Source organism: Salvelinus sp. IW2-2015, linkage group LG4q.1:29 (assembly GCF_002910315.2).
Source record: "Salvelinus sp. IW2-2015 linkage group LG4q.1:29, ASM291031v2, whole genome shotgun sequence".
Classification (NCBI taxonomy): domain Eukaryota; kingdom Metazoa; phylum Chordata; class Actinopteri; order Salmoniformes; family Salmonidae; genus Salvelinus; species Salvelinus sp. IW2-2015.
In genome coordinates, this window is record NC_036842.1 from 65,052,290 (window position 1) to 65,070,991 (window position 18,702).

Genomic DNA, 18,702 nt, shown 5'->3' on the forward strand with positions numbered 1-18,702 from the left:
GTACAGGCCTCGGTGTAACGCTCATTCCTTCGACAATAAACGCGAATCCGACCATCACCCTTGGTGAGACAAAACCGCGACTCGTCAGTGAAGAGCACTTCTTGCCAGTCCTGTCTGGTCCAGCGACGATGGGTTTGTGCCCACAGGYGACGTTGTTGCCGGTGAGGTCTGTCTGGTGAGGACCTGCCTTACAACAGGCCTACAAGCCCTCAGTCCAGCCTCTCTCAGCCTATTGCGGACAGTCTGAGCACTGATTGTGTGCGTTCCTGGTGTAACTCAGGCAGTTGTTGTTGCCATCCTGTACCTGTCCCGCAGGTGTGATGTTCGGATGTACCGATCCTGTGCAGGTGTTGTTACACGTGGTCTGCCACTGCGAGGACGATCAGCTGTCCATCCTGTCTCCCTGTAGCACTGTCTTAGGCATCTCACAGTACAGACATTGCAATTTATTGCCCTGGCCACATCTGCAGTCCTCATGCCTCCTTGCAGTATGCCTAAGGCACGTTTACGCAGATGAGCAGGGACCCTGTGCTTCATTCTTTCGGTGTTTTTCAGAGTTTATATATCTATATGCGCCTTGGCATAGATTGGCAAGTCTCTGGAACTCTATTGGAGGGAACCGCCACCATTCTTCCACAAGATATTCCATAATTTGGTGTTTTGTTGATGTTGGTGGAAAACACCGTCTCAGGCGCCACTCCAGAATCTCCCACAAGTGTTCAATTGGGATGAGATCTGGTGACACACACACACACACACGTGTAGAAGCACCTGCTTTCAATATACTTTGTATCCCTAATTTACTCAAGTGTTTCCATTATTTTGTCAGTTACCTGTATGTGCTTATATAACAAATAAACAAACAAATATCCAATACAGAATGTAATAATGTTCAGAACCTAATTCAACAAATACAAATTGAAAATGACTGACTGACTTATTCTCTCTCTGATTGTGTGTCCCGTCTCATAACATTCCAAAAGCTGCTGCCCACATCGAGCAAATGTGAGTCACACGACCCACACCAAAAGCACAGGCACTACCACCACCAATACAAACCCCCAGCGACCCCTGTGGGTCATTAACTCTAATTGTGGAGGATATAACAGTGTCCCTCCCATAGACGTTTTCATTTCCTGTGACATTATTTGATTAATTTAGGATGATTATTTACTGCTGGTATAGCTGCAGTTAGTGCTCACAAGGGCAAGAAGTGATTGCAAAACCAGATAATGTCAATGTCCTTCTTGCCCATCACTCTGGATGTTTATATTAAATCTCAGACACTAAAAAATGTCCCAGACTCAACAATGAATGTTTGTATCGTTGTGTTAGAGTGTATTCAAGAATGAGAGAAGTATATGTGTCTTTTTCTATCAGTACTCCCCTACAGCTATTCACTTTTAGGCTACTTGAGTCATATTCTATTCAGTTATCTTTACTTTTACTCAAGTTTGATAATTGGGTACTTTTCCTACCAGTGGCACAGTATACACTTTATAAGCTACATTGTATAAACCACGACATGATTGGATTTCTTCATGGTTACAATCTCGTTCCAACTGTTCTGCAATGTTTACCGCACACGCTTCAACATCCTCGCCTTATCTGCCTTTATGTTTATGTGGTTACTTTCATCATTCAGTCATTCTCACTCACTGGCTGCAGCAAAAATCGATCATCCTCTCCCAAAACCAAGTAAATATGGCACCAAGAGAACATTGCAAATATCTCTAAGAACTGAGGATTTTCTAACATATTTCCATGTTTCAAATCACAGTATGACAAGAGTATATCAACAAAATAACCTATTATCTGATTAATCCACTGCAGTGGAGTGATGATGTAAAGGCTGTGATGATCAACTGCAAGTTATGAAGATTAATTAAAAGAGCATGCAGACCTTTCCATTTTATGGAACTGAGTAATATTTTTGCTCTTTGTGGGTTCCTCTGCACCCATGGTTTTCAGAAGGTAGCCAGGTTAGTGCCTGAAACAAAAGCTTAATTGAAATAATTGATCTCCCATGCATTTGTGATATATGTATTGCAAGGGAAACGGCACAACATTCACTGACCATAAAAATGTTTTWGTTTTATTTAAGCAAGGTTTTGGCCTACAATGGCCTTCATCAGAATAATCACACAAAGTGAATGGCTCTCCATTTCAAAGGGAGGTCACTCGCTTTGTGAGTTATATTCAGAATTGTAAAAGTTAGCAAACACAAAAGCGGAGGTCGAGAGAGACGTTCTGGATCCATTCCTCAGACCCTTCAGTTCCTATAAGTCTTATCCTAGAGAATGACTATAGTGTGTTAGCCCATTGACAACCCCCCCTCCTCCTTTGTACTTCTTGTTCATTCATGAAAAAAAGCTCTCTAACTATTGTCTAAACCAGTTGTGTTAGTCCATTTTGCCTATGCTTTTGATGTTGTTTGGTTATCCCTAGTTTTGCCTAGCCCGGTTGTTCATTTCCCAATACCTAACATATTCAACATACAGTAATGGTTTTACATCAATTRTATCTACTGCAGTTGAAATATACTTGCTCTGTCTTCCCAATTGTTTTACTGGTTCCATTTCTGCCCTTACCAACAAAAACTTGCAGTCAGAGTGCAGTATAACTGCAGTATGCTGCATCTAAAATACGTTTTATTTACTGCAGTAAATTTTCAGTGTAACTGCAGTTATTCTGCAATTACTGCGTCCAAAATACCAGTCGACTACAGTTACTGCACTTTACTGCAGTTTCAAAACCCTAAATCTTTTTGGTGAGTGTATTTTACCACTAGGTGGAGACAGACCACAGTACCCCTCATCTTGAGGCTCAACCTGTATATTCTACCACACCCTCTCTCATTAGCACCACCAGCTGAAAAGTTTGCATGGGGAAGACATTATTATATTTTGTAGACAAGTGTGCTTCATCAATTCATAATTTCTCCACTTGCTCTTTAGTTTTGGGCTCCCGAATGGCACAGCGGTCTAAGACACTGCATCTCAGTGCAAGAGGCGTCACCTGGTTCGAATCCAAGCTGCATCACATCCAGCTGTGATTGGGAGTCCCATAGGGCAGCACACAATTGGCCCAGTGCCATCCGGGTTTGGCCGTGGTAGGCCATCATTGTAAGTAATAATTTGTTCTTAACCTATGTCATGACATTGCCCTGTTTGGGTACAGTAAGCCCCATCCCCCTCTCCCTGCCCCCTACAACTAGGCTGCTGTGGTCAGTGAGGTCGTAAATTCCTAGGGAAGACCCTGCCTTATGGCCACACAGTATAGAGATAGAGTGAAGTTTCATAGAGAACAAAGGAATTTCTTCCACCTCACAGAACTTGAGGTCCGAACAACGTTTACGTTCCGGAGAAGGTATAAAAGATCGGTTAAGAATCCAGCTAGGAACTGGTCCATTTGTTACAACTTGGGGAAGCTCATGGGAGACAGTGCGGCTACATTACCATAACGCTGTTTATATAATAGACTCAGATATGAGGTTTACATCTAATTGTTGTATAAGATGAATGAGTGAGTATGATACTGTCTGTAAAATTGTGTAATGTGATTTTGGACTGTTTAATAAAGGAAACTCCAATTCCCTTTTGAGTTGAACTAAATCAGAGGACCGCCCATGAGCCCAGTTAGGGTCAGGCATCCTGGGACAGCCCCTTTTCTGCAATTCCGAATAAAACCCAACTTTGAGAAATTCTCAGTAGACCAGCTTACCTCGATAACGAGAGGGCCAAGGTTTGAGAGCAGACTGCTGAATCTTTTAACCATACCACGTGGTTAAACTCTTAGACTATCGATGCCGACAGAATAAGAACAAGTCTTTGATATTAATTACTAGTCTGCAGTTAGGAATTCGGTATCATTGAACGCGAAGAACGACAACCGCCAAAACATCCATTCTACAACAACACGAATGAATGTCACTCTGAACTATCCACGAGAGAGAGGACAGAAACTTTCCAACAGAAACTAACTTTTCAACAGCGATCAAGACACACTGAGCGTAAATATATATATTGATTGCAATTGTTCCCGAATGAGTGAGCGTTCATGTGCAAAGGATTAGTATTTCAATTGTTATAATTATCAACTTTGTAGTGTCTCATCTCAGTTGACCCCCACTTCCCCTTTTGTCCACCAAGCCGCGATACCGGTTTAGTCCACTAGGGCACATTCTCCTATCATTTCTTGTAACCATATTTACTTTGTTTATGCATTTCTGTGAATTACTTAGTAATAAATAAATGATTTAAGACAATTGATGTATGGATGACTCATAGTGAAGACTGGGTTTGTACAGATAACCAACAATTTACGACGTTTGGAATGAGACTAACGTGAGGTAAAATAATTAATTAATTAATCAGTAGACTATTGATCAGATATGAAAATATCTGAAAGGTTATATTAGGAAATTATAACTTTGTAATCTGAATATATTCCTTGGTGCCCCGACTTCCTAGTTACATGATTAATCAGGTTAATCGCGTAATACTAATTACAGAGAATCTTTGATAAAAACGAAAAGTCTTCATTTAATGATGCCAAAGACACGACACCGACTTGCCTAGTTAAATACATTTTAAAAAGTTGAATACTGATTTACATAGCTTTAATAGTGCTGTTGTCCAGTAGGGGGCTCTAGTGAGCCATTTACCACATGCTATACTCCTGCATATTCTGTTCCTCAACCATACAGGTGCAAGCCCCTTCCAATCACAGTTGGAACCAAAGTTCTCAAATATATACAGTACCAGTCAAAAGTTGACACACCTACTCATTCAAGGGTTTTTATTTTTACTATTTTCTACATTGTAGAATAATAGTGAAGACATCAAAACTATGAAATAACACATTTGGGATCATGTATAAGTGCTGCATCAGATGACCYTGCCTCCACAATCACCCGACCTCAACCCAATTAAGATGGTTTGGGATGAGTCGGACCGCAAAGTGAAGGAAAATCAGCCAACAAGTGCTCAGCATATATGGAACCTCCTTCAAGACAGCTGGAAAAGCATTCCAGGTGAAGCTGGTTGAGAGAATGCCAKAAGTGTGCAAAGCTGTCAAGGCAAAGGGTGGCTACTTGAAGAATCTAAAATATATGTTGATTTGTTTAACACTTTAGTTACATGATTCCATGTGTGTTATTTCAATGTAGAAAATAGTAAACTTTTGACTGGTACTGTAGATATAGACATATTTTAACTTTTCAGTCAACCTCAAATCACCATCATTCAAAAGCAGTACATCCACAAAAGAATGACAAGAGACCAAAACTATGCTTATGGATGTGTATTTTAATAAAAATAATTCTGTCAAAATTAAACAGAATACAATATTTCTTTCTAGTACATAGGTATGTTTTTAAATTTGTATTATCATTATAATCTCTTTTATATATATATATATATATATATATATATATRTRTATATATATATATATTTTTTTAAAGGTTCTAAAAGTTTCATGCCAAGTAGAGGGTAACTCACTTCACAATTGCTAAACTCAATATGAAATTTAAATAATAATAGAAGTAAATTGTGCACAGCTTGTTTGTTTTTAATTCCTAATTCCATTCCCTTCGCCTCTCCATTTGAAAAACATAACACATAAAAGGAGAACAGGGAGATTGTTTGCTACTGTAGGTGTGTCTATAAAAGTCCCAGGAGAAGCGCGACAGATTACGATCATTCTACACACACACACACACACACACACACACACACACAAACATTAGTCATTCTATTTCATAATGAATGATCTTAAAATGGAAATATACATTTTGGGTGGCTATAGGAGTTTAAAAGCCATTTTCTGTTTTTGAAAGCCATCAAGAGATGCAGGCTTTGTTATAATGTCATAAGATATAATCAAAATCTATCTGCTGGCTGCTTCCAATATTGAAAGTCCATCACTGAATGTATTGTTCAGAATTACTGGTAAACTCTATAGTGAAAACCCATGCGAATGGATAGCGCCACCTAAAGATTTAACTAATTGAGSAACATTAATTAAAACAACTAAAACCTCATCCAACATGGGTTACAGTGTGTATAGGTATGTGCTTGAAAGATGATGTGCCCCAGTATGTCAGTCTTTAACAGGTTCGGGATAAAGGGCTCCCGAGTGGTGCAGCAGTCGATTCCAGGCTGTATCACAACCGGCCGTGATTAGGACTCTCATAGGGCGGCGCACAATTGTCCCAGTGTCGTCCGGGTTAGGGTTTGGCCGGGATAGGCCGTCATTGTAAATAAKAATTTGTTCTTAACTGACTTGCCTAGTTAAATAAAAGGTAAAATAAATAAAGTATTTTGCTTCCGACTGCAATACAATATATATATTTTTAAATGTTTTATTTAACCTTTATTTAACTAGGCAAGTCAGTTAGGAACAAATTCTTATTTACAATGACGGTCTACCGGGGCAGAACGACAGATTTTACCTTGTCAGCTCGGGGATTCAATCCAGCAACCTGGCCCAACGATCTAACCACTAGGCTACCTGCCGCCCCGGCCGTGATTGGAACTCCTGTAGGGCGGCGCACAATTGGTCCAGCGTCGTCTGGGTTAGGGTTTGGCCGGGGTAGGCCGTATAGAGGACCCTCACATTAAGTTAAGGTATTTGTTCTTGTTTTTGTATATATTTTAGCAGGTATAAGCCCATGATGCAGATAGGAGATGTTGTCCAAATGTAAAGATTGTGTAAAAAAAATTATCAAAATGGCCTTTGTGAACATCTACCAACATCTACCAAACACTAACACAGAAGCTGATGTTTTCTACTCCCACCACCCCTTTGCTTCACAAACATGCTTTGCAGGATTGTCAAAAAAGTTAATGAAACATATTGCAATATGTCTTACAGGTACAGGGGATATCAATCTCATGGTGGCCAGCAGCAAATCTGAAGCACAAACGTAATATAATCTGCTAAACTACATTCAACACAGTGGAGCGCCTCCTGCTGGCTGGGTGAAATACTGCGTTAATACATCAATGATCGACAACTGTCCCATGTGCCAAGAGAATATCTGTTAAAAATAGGAGAATACATACTGTAATGAAAGAAAGAGAGAAAAAAAATAACATAYTCAACTGTGACTATAATAAACAAACAAAAACAAACGAACAAAGTTATGGTCACATGTTTGTAAAAGTGACCGAGTCTATGTTTAGAGTTTATGTATTAACGAGACAGCTTCACATTAGTTGTGAGAAAAATAGAACCGCAAGAAAGCGGAAAAATAAGCATGTTCGCGATGATATGATAATGGGCTGGCTGTCAAAGCACTGGTATGAAAAGACTGAATGACTGTGTGAATTAAGTGTGGCCAATGGCAAGTACCATTGGTTATTAGAACAGGGGAGGTCAAATTAAAAGCCTTGTATTTGGCAATCAGTTTAACTTTTTTATTGAATATATCATTAAATTGTGTGTATAGATATATATATAGATATGAAGTCTGACGTTGAATATATATATATATATATATTCAACGTCAGACTTCATATCTTCAATATAATTAGCAAGTCAAAAACCAGAGAGTGATTTCCAAATTCCCCACAGTACTGTATGTCTGTGTATTTTTACTGTAGGTTACAAATCAAACTAGTGGAGACACTTGATTGGAAATATCCTACACTTATATTGAAACTCACAAATGAATCAGTGTCATCATTGTGTGATCTGAGGTGAATGCTGCTGTGTGGGGCTCTGAGGTGACCAGTAGGTTAGAAGCCAATTCAGACCTTTAACTTTAAATTAAATGAGTTAAGTCATACTAACTAGTAAGAATTTGAACCAAAAAATGCAGGTCCTAAATTGGAGCCACTGTACAGCTGGGTAAACCTACCTCTGTCTACAATATCCCATACTGAGATGACAAATGTGCTGTGAATACCTGAGTTCTGAATGAAAGAAACCAGAGTATCTTGCTTGGTAACAACAAAGCATGMCAATGTGAATTTCTTTGATATGATGAACATCTTTAAAATACTGTTTAGGGAATTGAAATCCACTCAAAAACAAAAACGGAATTAGATTTTTTTCCTTCCAAGATGAGCACAACAACCTGACTAAATAAAACCTAGAAAATGACTAGATAAACAGAATAATAATGAATTCTTTAAATAGAGTCACACATTTTGTATTTGATAATACTAAATTAAAAATAAGCTTTCTTGTCATGTTCTACTCATTCCCCTGTCCATCTGCTTCTGCCAAATGGCAAGCGACACACCAATTCAAACACATGCTTTCCTCAGTCATCTGGCAACCCATTGGAAAGACCTCTTCTTAGCAGTCCTGAACATTGCCTTAGGAATGAAATAAACATTTTTGGAACTGCTGTATTGTAATCTATCCAACACTATTACTGTACTCCAAACAGTAACCCAACAATCCAACTTGACGCTAACAGCACGGGCCATGTGTAGTCAAAAACATTCCTAAAAAGTTCCTTATAGGTAAAACAGTGCATTGATGTGGTGCTATAAGGGGAGGGGAGTATGCGTGGGTGTCCGTGCAGACTCACCTGGACTGGGGCTAGTGCAAAAAGTTGTCTACTCTGGCGAAGGAACAGGAGCCTGAGCGGACCCTGGCCATGAGCTGGACACACTCTGTGGCCTGACCCAGAGCAAGCATCAGAGGGGGCTGCTTAGGCAAGTTCTGAGACTCTGAGGGGCAAAAGACAACATCAGGGTGTGTACATGAGCTAATAAAGCATGTGACTCAAACATGTACATGGGAAAATGTGCAGTGTGTATTCATTAGAAGAGAGTTAACATACACACTACCAAGCTTATCACTTTTGTGGTGCTGGGAGTTACTGCACCAAACAAATATTGTAGAAAAAGAAAAATAGCTTATGTGAGTGAAAGTTATTTTTATCGGAGTACTCATGACATTATGTACTGTATGTGAAACTTAGCCTTACCCAAGATGGCRCTGTTAAGAGCAGAGCAGATATTCTCTCTCTGCATTGGGTCTAGCTGTTGCCCCACTGGGCAGTTCCAGGGATCCGAATATGCTAATAAACTGAACGCATCCTGTGATAAAAGAGAAAGGGATAGGGAGATAGCGAGAAAGAAAACAGCAGGACCAGTAAAAGCCCATTAAGGACTATGTATAAGACAGACCATTATACTGCTTCCAAATCAGAGGGAACATCACACACTTTCAGTGGATCTACCTTTAATTGTTAGAGAACAATACTAGGGACAGACTTTCCAATGGTCATATACAAGTAGTAGTGTGTAAACTGCAGTATAACCATAAACCAAACCTTCCCCATTCGATGGTTGACAATTATACAATTCGTAAGTCACAGGCTGTGTTTACACAGGCAGTCCAATTCTGATATTTTTTTCACTTCATCAGATCAGCTCTGAAAAAGATCTGATGTGAAAATATCTGATGTGATTGGTCAAAAGAACAATCAGTGGGGGAAATAAACACAGCCATTGTCCCACAGTGTGCCCCCCCCCCTCCCCCTGTACCTGCAGCATCTTCTTGTGTGTGGCGTTCTTGCCATATTCCCGGCACAGCTGCTCGTTGAGGCCCTGCAGCTCACGGCCAAACTGGATCATCCTCTCTGTGGCTGCTTGGTTCCCTCCACACAGCTGTCTGGAGGCACAGCTATCCTCTACCAGGACACACACAGCCACAAGGGTCAAAGCGCAGCCACGGACAGAGTGCATTTGACACTTCACATAATAACATACTCACTGTGGTCACTAAAGATCCCATGGCACTTATCGTAAGAGTAGGGGTGTTAACCCCAGTGTCCTGGCTAAATTCCCAATCTGGTCCTCATACCATCACAGCCACCTAATCATCCCCAGTTTACAATTGGCTCATTGATCTGACCTCCTCTCCCCTGTAACTATTCCCCAGGTCGTTGCTGTAAATGAAAAGGTGTTCTCAGTCAACTTTCCTGGTAAAATATGGGTACAAAAAAAAAAGATATGGACAAACATATACTTTCATTCAGTAATTTTCATAATGTCAGTGAGACACCTTGTAAAAAAATTATAAATGCTGCTGTCTATTTCATTTAGCAACCATGACGACACAAACATCTGCCTGACCGGATTATGTTTGAGCTCAATTTAGAAACACACATCCCCAGATATCCAGCCAGCCAGAAAGGAAAAACTGAGAAAAGCAGACACACAGTGACAGTCAGAGAGAGGGAGAGAAAGAATGACAAAGAGAGATAGACAAAAGTGACAAAAGAAAACATTGTGGTAGTGACATTGACACTTGGGACAAGGTGTGTGCGCCTGACAATCAAAACAGTAAGCGCGTGTGTGCGCGCACGTGTCAAGCGTCTGTACCTGCCACTCCGTTGCCCAGGCTGATGTCCTGAGCCTGCAGGATTTCCTGGTGCTTGTAGGTGCCATTCATGATCCGAGCAGAGGGGTTCTCTGCCACCCCGTTAGTGTAGTGCTCAGCCTCAATCTCCATCTCACTGTCACTGCAGMGGAGACAAACACAGGGACAGGTTCCGTCATAATATCGCAGATGTTCTGCTTGTCTCCCACACCAGTTAACGCAACCACGCTAAAAAACTATAAACACATAGACCCTTGCCTTGCCACACACCTGGTCTCCTCCTGGTTGCTGGTGCCACTGTGAGGCTGGGACTTGGTGGAGTCAGTGGAGTTGGACTCAGAGTAATTGACAGAGGAAGGGGAGGAAGAAGAGGAGGAGGAGGCAGAGCTGACGCCTGGATACTTGTTGTGGCTCTTGTTCTTGTTGGGAGGGGTGACCCCGTTACTGCATGTGGGGCTGTCTGCTCCTGGAGATGACAGAGAGCCAGGGTGAAACAGACACATACAATACTCTCGCGTATCTCATTTGTGTTTATAACACACTGGGCAGATGGATAGGTAAGTGTGAAGGTGTGTTTCCCTTACCTGCACTGTGCAGACTGGGGTTGGTGGCTCCATGTCGGGGGCTCAGGCTGGGGGAGCCAGGGTAGCTGTCCTGGGACTTGGGGGAGCGGACACTAAAGCATCGTACCTCACTGTCTGTACCGTTCACCATCTCCACAAACTGCCGACACCTGGGAGATACGGGCAACCATGAATCTGTCAGACATCTAGTCTACAATCTGCTACAATGTCTGACATGCTTTGTCCTGGAATACATTGTACCATCTGATATTAAACCTTTCATTCTGCTTAAGTGTCAGATATCACTTGCTTGAACAAAAACAGTCTGAATGAAAACTATATACTGCAAAACTTCAGTTGCTTTCAGAAGTCGGCAAAGGTGAGGCTGTGTAAGATCATGTCTTTGTACCCATAAATGTGTAAATGTAACAGGAACAAGTCAGACTGGTTACGGAGTATGAGTATCTGGCTTTATGGATACATGTCACTATGACCGGATGAATGTCAAACAGATCAGCGCCTGTTCTGTTCTGCTCACTCGTCTTCCATGACAAAATGGAGCAACAAGCATGACCAATCAAATCAGGAGTTCCCTCGGCGGCAACAACTGTGACCTTGTGCTTACCCTGCCCCCTCCCCTCTTCCCTCTCGGTGTAACTGCTACAACAAGCTCCTCTCTTCCTCTATAAGAGAGCCATAAAAATGGCCACCTAGTTGTGGGTCTGCATCTCCAAATGTCTCTCAGCAGACCACAGTATTTATTAATGTCATCTAATGTCTTTGTGCCATAAACAAACAGCTGGGCAGCAGGCCAGAGCTTTACTGACAAAATGCTCCTGTGGTTGTGTTGTATGTGCCTGAGCCTGCAAAGACACTACAAGACCAGCAGAGAGTGCACTTATTTAAGCCTTACAATTCCAATACTTCTTAAATGTAACCTTTAGATTAACACTCCCATAAGAGTCCCATAGTTGGTTCAAGGCTGCTCACTTCAACATGAAGAGTAGATTGGGGTTGTGTTCTAGAAGTCCAGGGTACAGCTGCTGTGTGGCTTCGATGGCCTCTCCAACACGCCCTGCCAATACCAGCTTCTGTATTCCTGTGAGTAGAAAGAAGAATATTATCATTCAAAGCTGATTGAATGGATGACTGTGAGCAAATGTATGACTCTGACTGGTCCTCAGTGTTTCTGTGGTACTGTCAGTGTGTAGTCTTTGTGTGGTTCTCACTCTGCCGGTTCTTTATGGAGGTCTGATCCTCCTGGATCAAGGTCTCTGTTGCCCTGGCGAAGGCTGTGGCCGTAGCACAGTACCCATGATGCACCAGGTAAGTGGATACCATACTGGAAGAATCAAAGACATGGTTTAGCCTTACAGTAGTAGAGAAAGACACAGGTCTGTTAGGGTGAAAAGTGTAATGTCGATAAGGATCCCTTACTTCTGCAGCACTGCCTGCCACTCCCCCAGTCTCTCGCCGATGGGGAAGCGGGCGATCATGCCATGGATCTTAGCCCTCCATTCACTCATATAGTCCTCAATGTCAAACACAAAGGGCTGCTGGCCAAAGTTAGCATCCACAATCTCTCCAGGAGTCTGCAGGCCCACTGTGGGGTACAGGTTTGGCTGTGGGTAGAGGGTAAGGTGTGAACACAGGTATATACAATATTAGCTTTGCGCACAATTCCCAATCTGGCCATAATAGGAAGAACTTGCTTTCATTTTGATAATTTGATCAAATCAAACTTTATTTGATCAAATACAACAGGTGTAGACCTTACCGTGAAATGCTTACTTACAAGCCCTTAACCAACAATGTAGTTAATGAAAAAGTGAAGTATTTACCAAATAAACTGAAGTAAAAAATAACACAAAATTATTTATGTGCCAAAAACTCGGCAATATACAGGGTACCGAGTCAATGTGCAGGGGTACAGGTTAGTCGAGGTCATTTGTCCATGTAGGTAGGTGGAGCGGACGGGCTGGGAGGGGGCAGGGGTATCAATGTAAATAGTCCGGGTGGCAATTTGATTAATTGCTCTGCAGTCTTATGGCTTTGGGGTAGAAGCTGTTAAGGAGCCTTTTGGTCCTAGACTTGGCGCTCCGGTACCGCTTGCCATGCGGTTGCAGAGATAACAGTCTAWGATTTGGGTGACTGGAGTCTGACAATTTTTTGGGCTTTCCTCTGACACCGCCTAGTATATAGGTCCTGGATGGCAGGAAGCTTAGCCCCAGTGATGTACTGGGCCGTACGCACTACCCTCTGTAGCGCCTTCCGGTCAGATGCCGAGCAGTTGCCATACCAGGTGGTGATGCAACCGGTCAGGATGCTCTCGATGGTGCAGCTGTACAATTCTATGAGTATCTGGGGACCCATGACAAATCTTTTCAGTCTGCTGAGGGGGAAAAGGTGTTGTCGTGCCCGCGTCACAACTCTTGGTGTGTTTGGACCATGATAGTTCGTTGGTGATGTGGACACCAAGGAACTTAACTCTTGACCCGCTCCACTACAGCCCCATCAATGTTAATGGGGACTTGTAGGGCCCGCCTTTTCCTGTTGTCCACGATTAGCTCTTTGGTCTTGCTCACATTGAGGGAGAGGTTGTTGTCCTGGCACCACACTGCCTGGTCTGTGACCTCCTCCCTATATGCTGTCTCAACTATCACTGTTGTGTTGTCAGCAAACTTAATGATGGTGTTGGAGTCGTGTTTGGCCATGCAGTCGTGGGTGAAAAGGGAGTACATGAGGGGACTGAGCATGCACCCCTGAGGGGCCCCCCATGTTGAGGATCAGCGTGGCAGACGTGTTGTTGCCTACTCTTACCACCTTGGGGGCATCCTGTCAGGAAGTCCAGAATCCAGTTGCAGAGGGAGGTGTTTAGTCCCAGGGTCCTTAGCTTAGTGATGAGCTTTGTGGGCACTATGGTGTTKAACGCTGAGCTGTAGTCAATGAACAGCATTCTCACATAGGTGTTCATTTTGTCCAGGTGGGAAAGGACAGTGTGGAGTGCGATTGAGATTGCATCATCTGTGGATCTGTTGGGGCTGGAGGTTTACTCACTCGCCTACGAATTCTTAGAAGGCAGCCCGACCTCCACCCCCTTTTTCTCCGTCTTTTCTTCACGCAAATGACGGGGATTTGGGCCCGCTCCTTAGAAAGCAGTATATCCTTCGCGTCGGACTCGTTACAGAAAAAATCTTTGTCCAGTTCGAGGTGAGTAATCGCTGTTCTGATGTCCAGAAGTTCTTGTCAGTCATAAGAGACGGTAGCAGCAACATTATGTACAAAATAAGTACAAAAATAAGTTAAGTTGGTTCGGAGCCCATAAAACGGCAGCCATCCCCTCCGATGCCATTGGCATGGCAACCGTGAACAATATCGGACATTCATATCATCATCATCATTAATGGAAGGAGCAAAGCTACCGCTACTGAATTACCCTAATTTAAAGATGACAGTCATGCTATTCAAAATAATATTCAAGGCTACTACACACACTATTAAAATGGCACCAGTAAAGAATGTTGGATGAGGAAGTCAAGGAAACAGTATAGAGTACTATACATGGGTTTTCAACCGGGGGTCCTTGCAGGGGTTCCGCAACAATATAAAAATAGTGTTATGAATATCGCTAGCAACAATCRAATCAAATGTATTTATAAAGCCTTCATTACATCAGCTGATATCTTAAAGTGCTGTACAGAAACCCAGCCTAAAACCAACAATAGAATAAACACGTTTTGAATGACATATCTACAGTGGAAAATAGAAGAATATCTTATTTCTAATTATATGAACTTTGTTTCTCAATTCCTAATATTGAGCAAATTACACTCACTGGAGTATCTGACATAGGCTTTGAGAAAGCACCGGTGAACAGGCTACCAGTGCAGCAAGTGTTGYTGGCTGCTGGTAAGCWTTCTTGACTTGGACATACATTTTGCTAACACATGACTAACCTTTATTTAACCAGTTAAACAGCTGCTCATAGCAAAAATAATTTTGGAGTTCCCTTTCTAGCCAACAGGCTGAGTTTACACCTCTTATAATTATAATGTGGAGAGGTTGGACGTGAAAAAAATAGTTTGCTAACGTATGATGGGGTCCCTGGGTTGCCAGTTTGACTGGGAGGGGGTCCCTGGGCAAAATAGGCTTAAGACCCCTGCTATACAATATACCACACATGTAAAACAACAGAAGTCCTTGACATTGAATAAAATATGTCCACATTTCAGTATAATACTCACAGGGAGGTCTGTAAAAGCTACACCTGAAGAACAAACAGAGAGAAACAAATGTTAATGGGGTGGAAGATATTAAAAATGTTATAATTTGCAATCAAGTAAACAGAATGGTATACATCGCCTGGGAACATATCAAAATGTGTGAAGCATAGTGCATTTTCATATAACAGTTAACTTGAATGTTTATTCCCCTGCACTGTTGGTGTGCAGTTCTCACCTAGACTGATGCCATTCTTGGTGTAGAAACAGGTGTTGTTAATTAGGTTCACACAGCAGCCAATCACATCTCCAGTGGTGAAGGTTGGGCCATATGGTTGGCCAGTCCCTGAAGAGCAGAAGGAGTGTCCGTCGTCACCGTGGTAACCATACGAGTGCTTGTCCCAACCTGGGATAGAAGACAAAGGCAGAAGTGATGAAAGGAAATCTAGACCTATGGTACATGAATATTACACATTAACAACATGGTGGAAACAAATCGAGAAACTCAACACTTCCATAAGCTTACAACTACAGGTAACCATTCTCATCTCACATCTAGCTAGATTGATATGCATCAGTTAATGGTTAGGGCAGTGCCACTCATACAGAGAGGGGAAGGAGTGAGATGGGTGAGCCAGCAGTGTGATGATCAATCATATCCCCATAAAAGACAGTGACACGGGAGGAGCTGAGCCTGACAAATTGTCTCTTTCATTTGGATATCCCCACTTGTGTCCTGTGTAGCATGTGCAATACTCTGGGTGGCCAGCGAGAGGCATCAGTCTCTGAATAGGAGCACTGACTGATGAGTCATACTCAAAACAGAGCAGTACATGTGTGTGCATGGTATCAATAGGGACAGGGAAGGAGAGTAGACTGCATGGGCAGAGGGAGCTCTGTATGGAGAGATCTTCAGTGCATGTGTTTGTGTGAGGGGTTGTACTGTGTCGGCTTGTGTGTGTCTGCAGAATGTATATTGTCRGCTCAATCAGTGTCTGTCACCAACCAAAAAGAGAAAGTGGCGCAGAGAAAGTAGGTCGTGTGTGAACTGTGAGGTATTAGATTAATCTGCGGAGCAGCGCCAACAGGGATATTACTCCTAAAGCTGGGCTCAGTGTTCCCTACATGCTAATGAAATGGGCAGGGCTCCACTATCGGATCAGTCACAGAGGACAACAAGGAATTTACAACTATTACAGCCAGGACCTAAACAACCACCTACACAAATGTACAAAAGTCTGTTGGCATAGATTGTACTAGAAGCCCAGTAACAAAATAAATATTCATAAACAATGTTCATACAACTAAACTCTCCAACACAACAGCGCACCCCATTTCCACCATATTCCAACCATTGTGTAACACAGATACATTTGAAGCAATCAGAGCAGGGTGTGAATGAAGAGCAGTTGTAGTCAGCAAGAGCATGTAGAATTGGCTGGATGAGTCCAAAGCATTCCAAAGGCCTCAGGCGCCATGGAGAACCCAATAGGCAGGTGACACAGCCTGAGGAAGGGGTCATACAATTGGTCAGCGCAGCATGGAGGAATGATCTAATTGGCAGGGAATCGCATCAGTGCACAAGAGGAAACATAGCTCCCCATGGGCCTAAGTCAGAAATATACCCACCCTCCTGTCCTGTGTCACAGCAGCCACTGTAACAATCAGTGATCTCTTCATGTGTGTGAGACAGTGTGTGTGCGTGCATGGGTGTGGGGGGAGAGGGCAAGAGAGTACTTGATGGAGTAAAGCAAGAATGTATTCTCTACATGCACTTTATTCTCATCCCCCATTGTCTGTTCTTAAGTTTCACCTTTGCATCTTTTATTTTCAGTTTTGTACACCAGCTTCAAACAGCAGAAAATACTATATTTTCAGTTATGGAAAATATATTTCACAGCGGTTTAGATGGTACAATGATTCTCAACACCAGTGGTCCCGTACCCCTTCAAACATTCAACCTCCAGCTGAGTACCACCTCTAGCACCAGGGTCAGCTGACTCAAATGTTGTTTTTTGCCATCATTTTAAGCCTGCCACACACGCACTATACGATACATTTATTAAACATAAGAATGAGTGYAARTTGTCGTCACAACCCGGCTCGTGGGAAATGACAAAGAGCTCTTATAGGACCAGGGCACAAATAATAATCAATACATTTTGCCATCTTACATATAAAACTTGATTTGTTAATCATAAATTGTGAATAACTCACCACAGGATAATGAAAAGGGTGTGCTTGAAATGATGCACATACATAACTCTGCAATGTTGGGTTGTATTGGAGAGAGTCTCGGCCTTAAATCATTTTCCACACACAGTCTGTGCCTGTATTTAGTGTTCATGCTAGTGAGGGCCGAGAATCCACTCTCACATWGGTGCGTGGTTGCAAAGGGCAGTGTCTTAACAGCGCGATTTTCCAAGGGAAGATACTCTGAGCGCAGCCCAATACAGAAATCTGGCAGTGGATTCTGATTAAAGTCAATTTTCACAGAACTGCTTGTTGCAATTTCAATGAGGCTCTCTCTTGTTCAGATATCGGTAAGTGGACTGGAGGAAGGGCATGAAAGGGATAACGAATCCAGTTGTTTGTGTCGTCCATTTCGGAAAGTACCTGCCTAATTGCACACCCAGCTCACTAAGGTGCTTCGCTATATCACATGACATTGTCCGTAAGCTTGAGTTCAATTGCACACAAAAAAAATCATACAATGATGGAAAGACCTGTGTGTTGTCCTTGTTAAACGCAGACAGAGAAGAGCCCCAACTTCTTAATCATAGCCTGAATTTTGTCCCGCACATTGAATATAGTTGCGGAGAGTCCCTGTAATCCTAGATTCAGATCATTCAGGTGAGAAAAAACATCACCCAGTCGTGTGAGAAACTCGTCATCATGCAAGCGAAAATGATGGTCAGTAAAGAAAACTTTAAGCTCGTCTCTCAATTAAAAAAAAACTTTAAGCTCGTCTCTCAATTTAAAAAAAACATGTCAATACTTAGCCCCTTGATAACCAGCCCATTTCTGTATGTTGTAAAAGCGTTACATGGTCACTACCCAGATCATTGCATAATGCAGAAAATACACAAGAGTTCAGGGGCCTTGCTTTAACAAAGTTAATAATTTTCACTGTAGTGTCTAAAACGTCTTTCAAGCTGTTAGGCATTCCCTTGGCAGCAAGAGCCTCTCGGTGGATGCTGCAGTGTACCCAAGTGGCATCGGGAGAAAGTGTTTGAAAGCGTGTTAACAATCCACTGTTTCCCTGTCATGGCTTTTGCGCCATGAGTACAGATACCAACACATCTTGCCAACCAAAGGCCATTTGATGTCACAAAGCTGTCCAGTACTTTAAAAATATCCTCTCCTGTTGTCCTGGTTACCAGAAGAGGATGCATTCCAAAAATGACCCCCCCCCCCCATAAACTTAACAGCCATATACCAGGAGCTGAGCCAGGCCCGCCACGTCTGTTGACTCATCCCGCTGTAACGCATATAATTCACTGGCTTGTATGCGAAACATCTCCTGCCGTGTCACTGATACGTTGTGAAACAGTGTTGTCTGATGAAGGCA

At 42.4% G+C, this 18,702-nt stretch overlaps 1 protein-coding gene across 2 annotated transcripts in view; it reads right to left on the minus strand.

Moving 5' to 3' along the window:
* Positions 1–7,911: 7,911 nt before the first annotated feature.
* The window catches only part of LOC111962373 (ran-binding protein 10), a 29,964-nt gene continuing 19,173 nt past the window's right edge, over positions 7,912–18,702 (minus strand). Inside the window, exons 4-15 of one of the 2 annotated variants that reach the window (XM_023985415.2) lie at positions 15,370–15,537; positions 15,156–15,178; positions 12,349–12,533; positions 12,141–12,253; positions 11,902–12,010; positions 10,933–11,081; positions 10,619–10,814; positions 10,351–10,490; positions 9,511–9,656; positions 8,949–9,060; positions 8,547–8,688; positions 7,912–8,328 (exon numbers count right to left, since the gene is read on the minus strand). In XM_023985415.2, the coding sequence (XP_023841183.1) occupies positions 8,558–8,688; positions 8,949–9,060; positions 9,511–9,656; positions 10,351–10,490; positions 10,619–10,814; positions 10,933–11,081; positions 11,902–12,010; positions 12,141–12,253; positions 12,349–12,533; positions 15,156–15,178; positions 15,370–15,537 (1,472 nt within the window). In that variant the 3' untranslated portion in view covers positions 7,912–8,328; positions 8,547–8,557. Of the gene's footprint in view, positions 8,329–8,546; positions 8,689–8,948; positions 9,061–9,510; positions 9,657–10,350; positions 10,491–10,606; positions 10,815–10,932; positions 11,082–11,901; positions 12,011–12,140; positions 12,254–12,348; positions 12,534–15,155; positions 15,179–15,369; positions 15,538–18,702 lie in introns of both variants that reach the window. The other variant, XM_023985414.2, reaches the window with a different exon arrangement.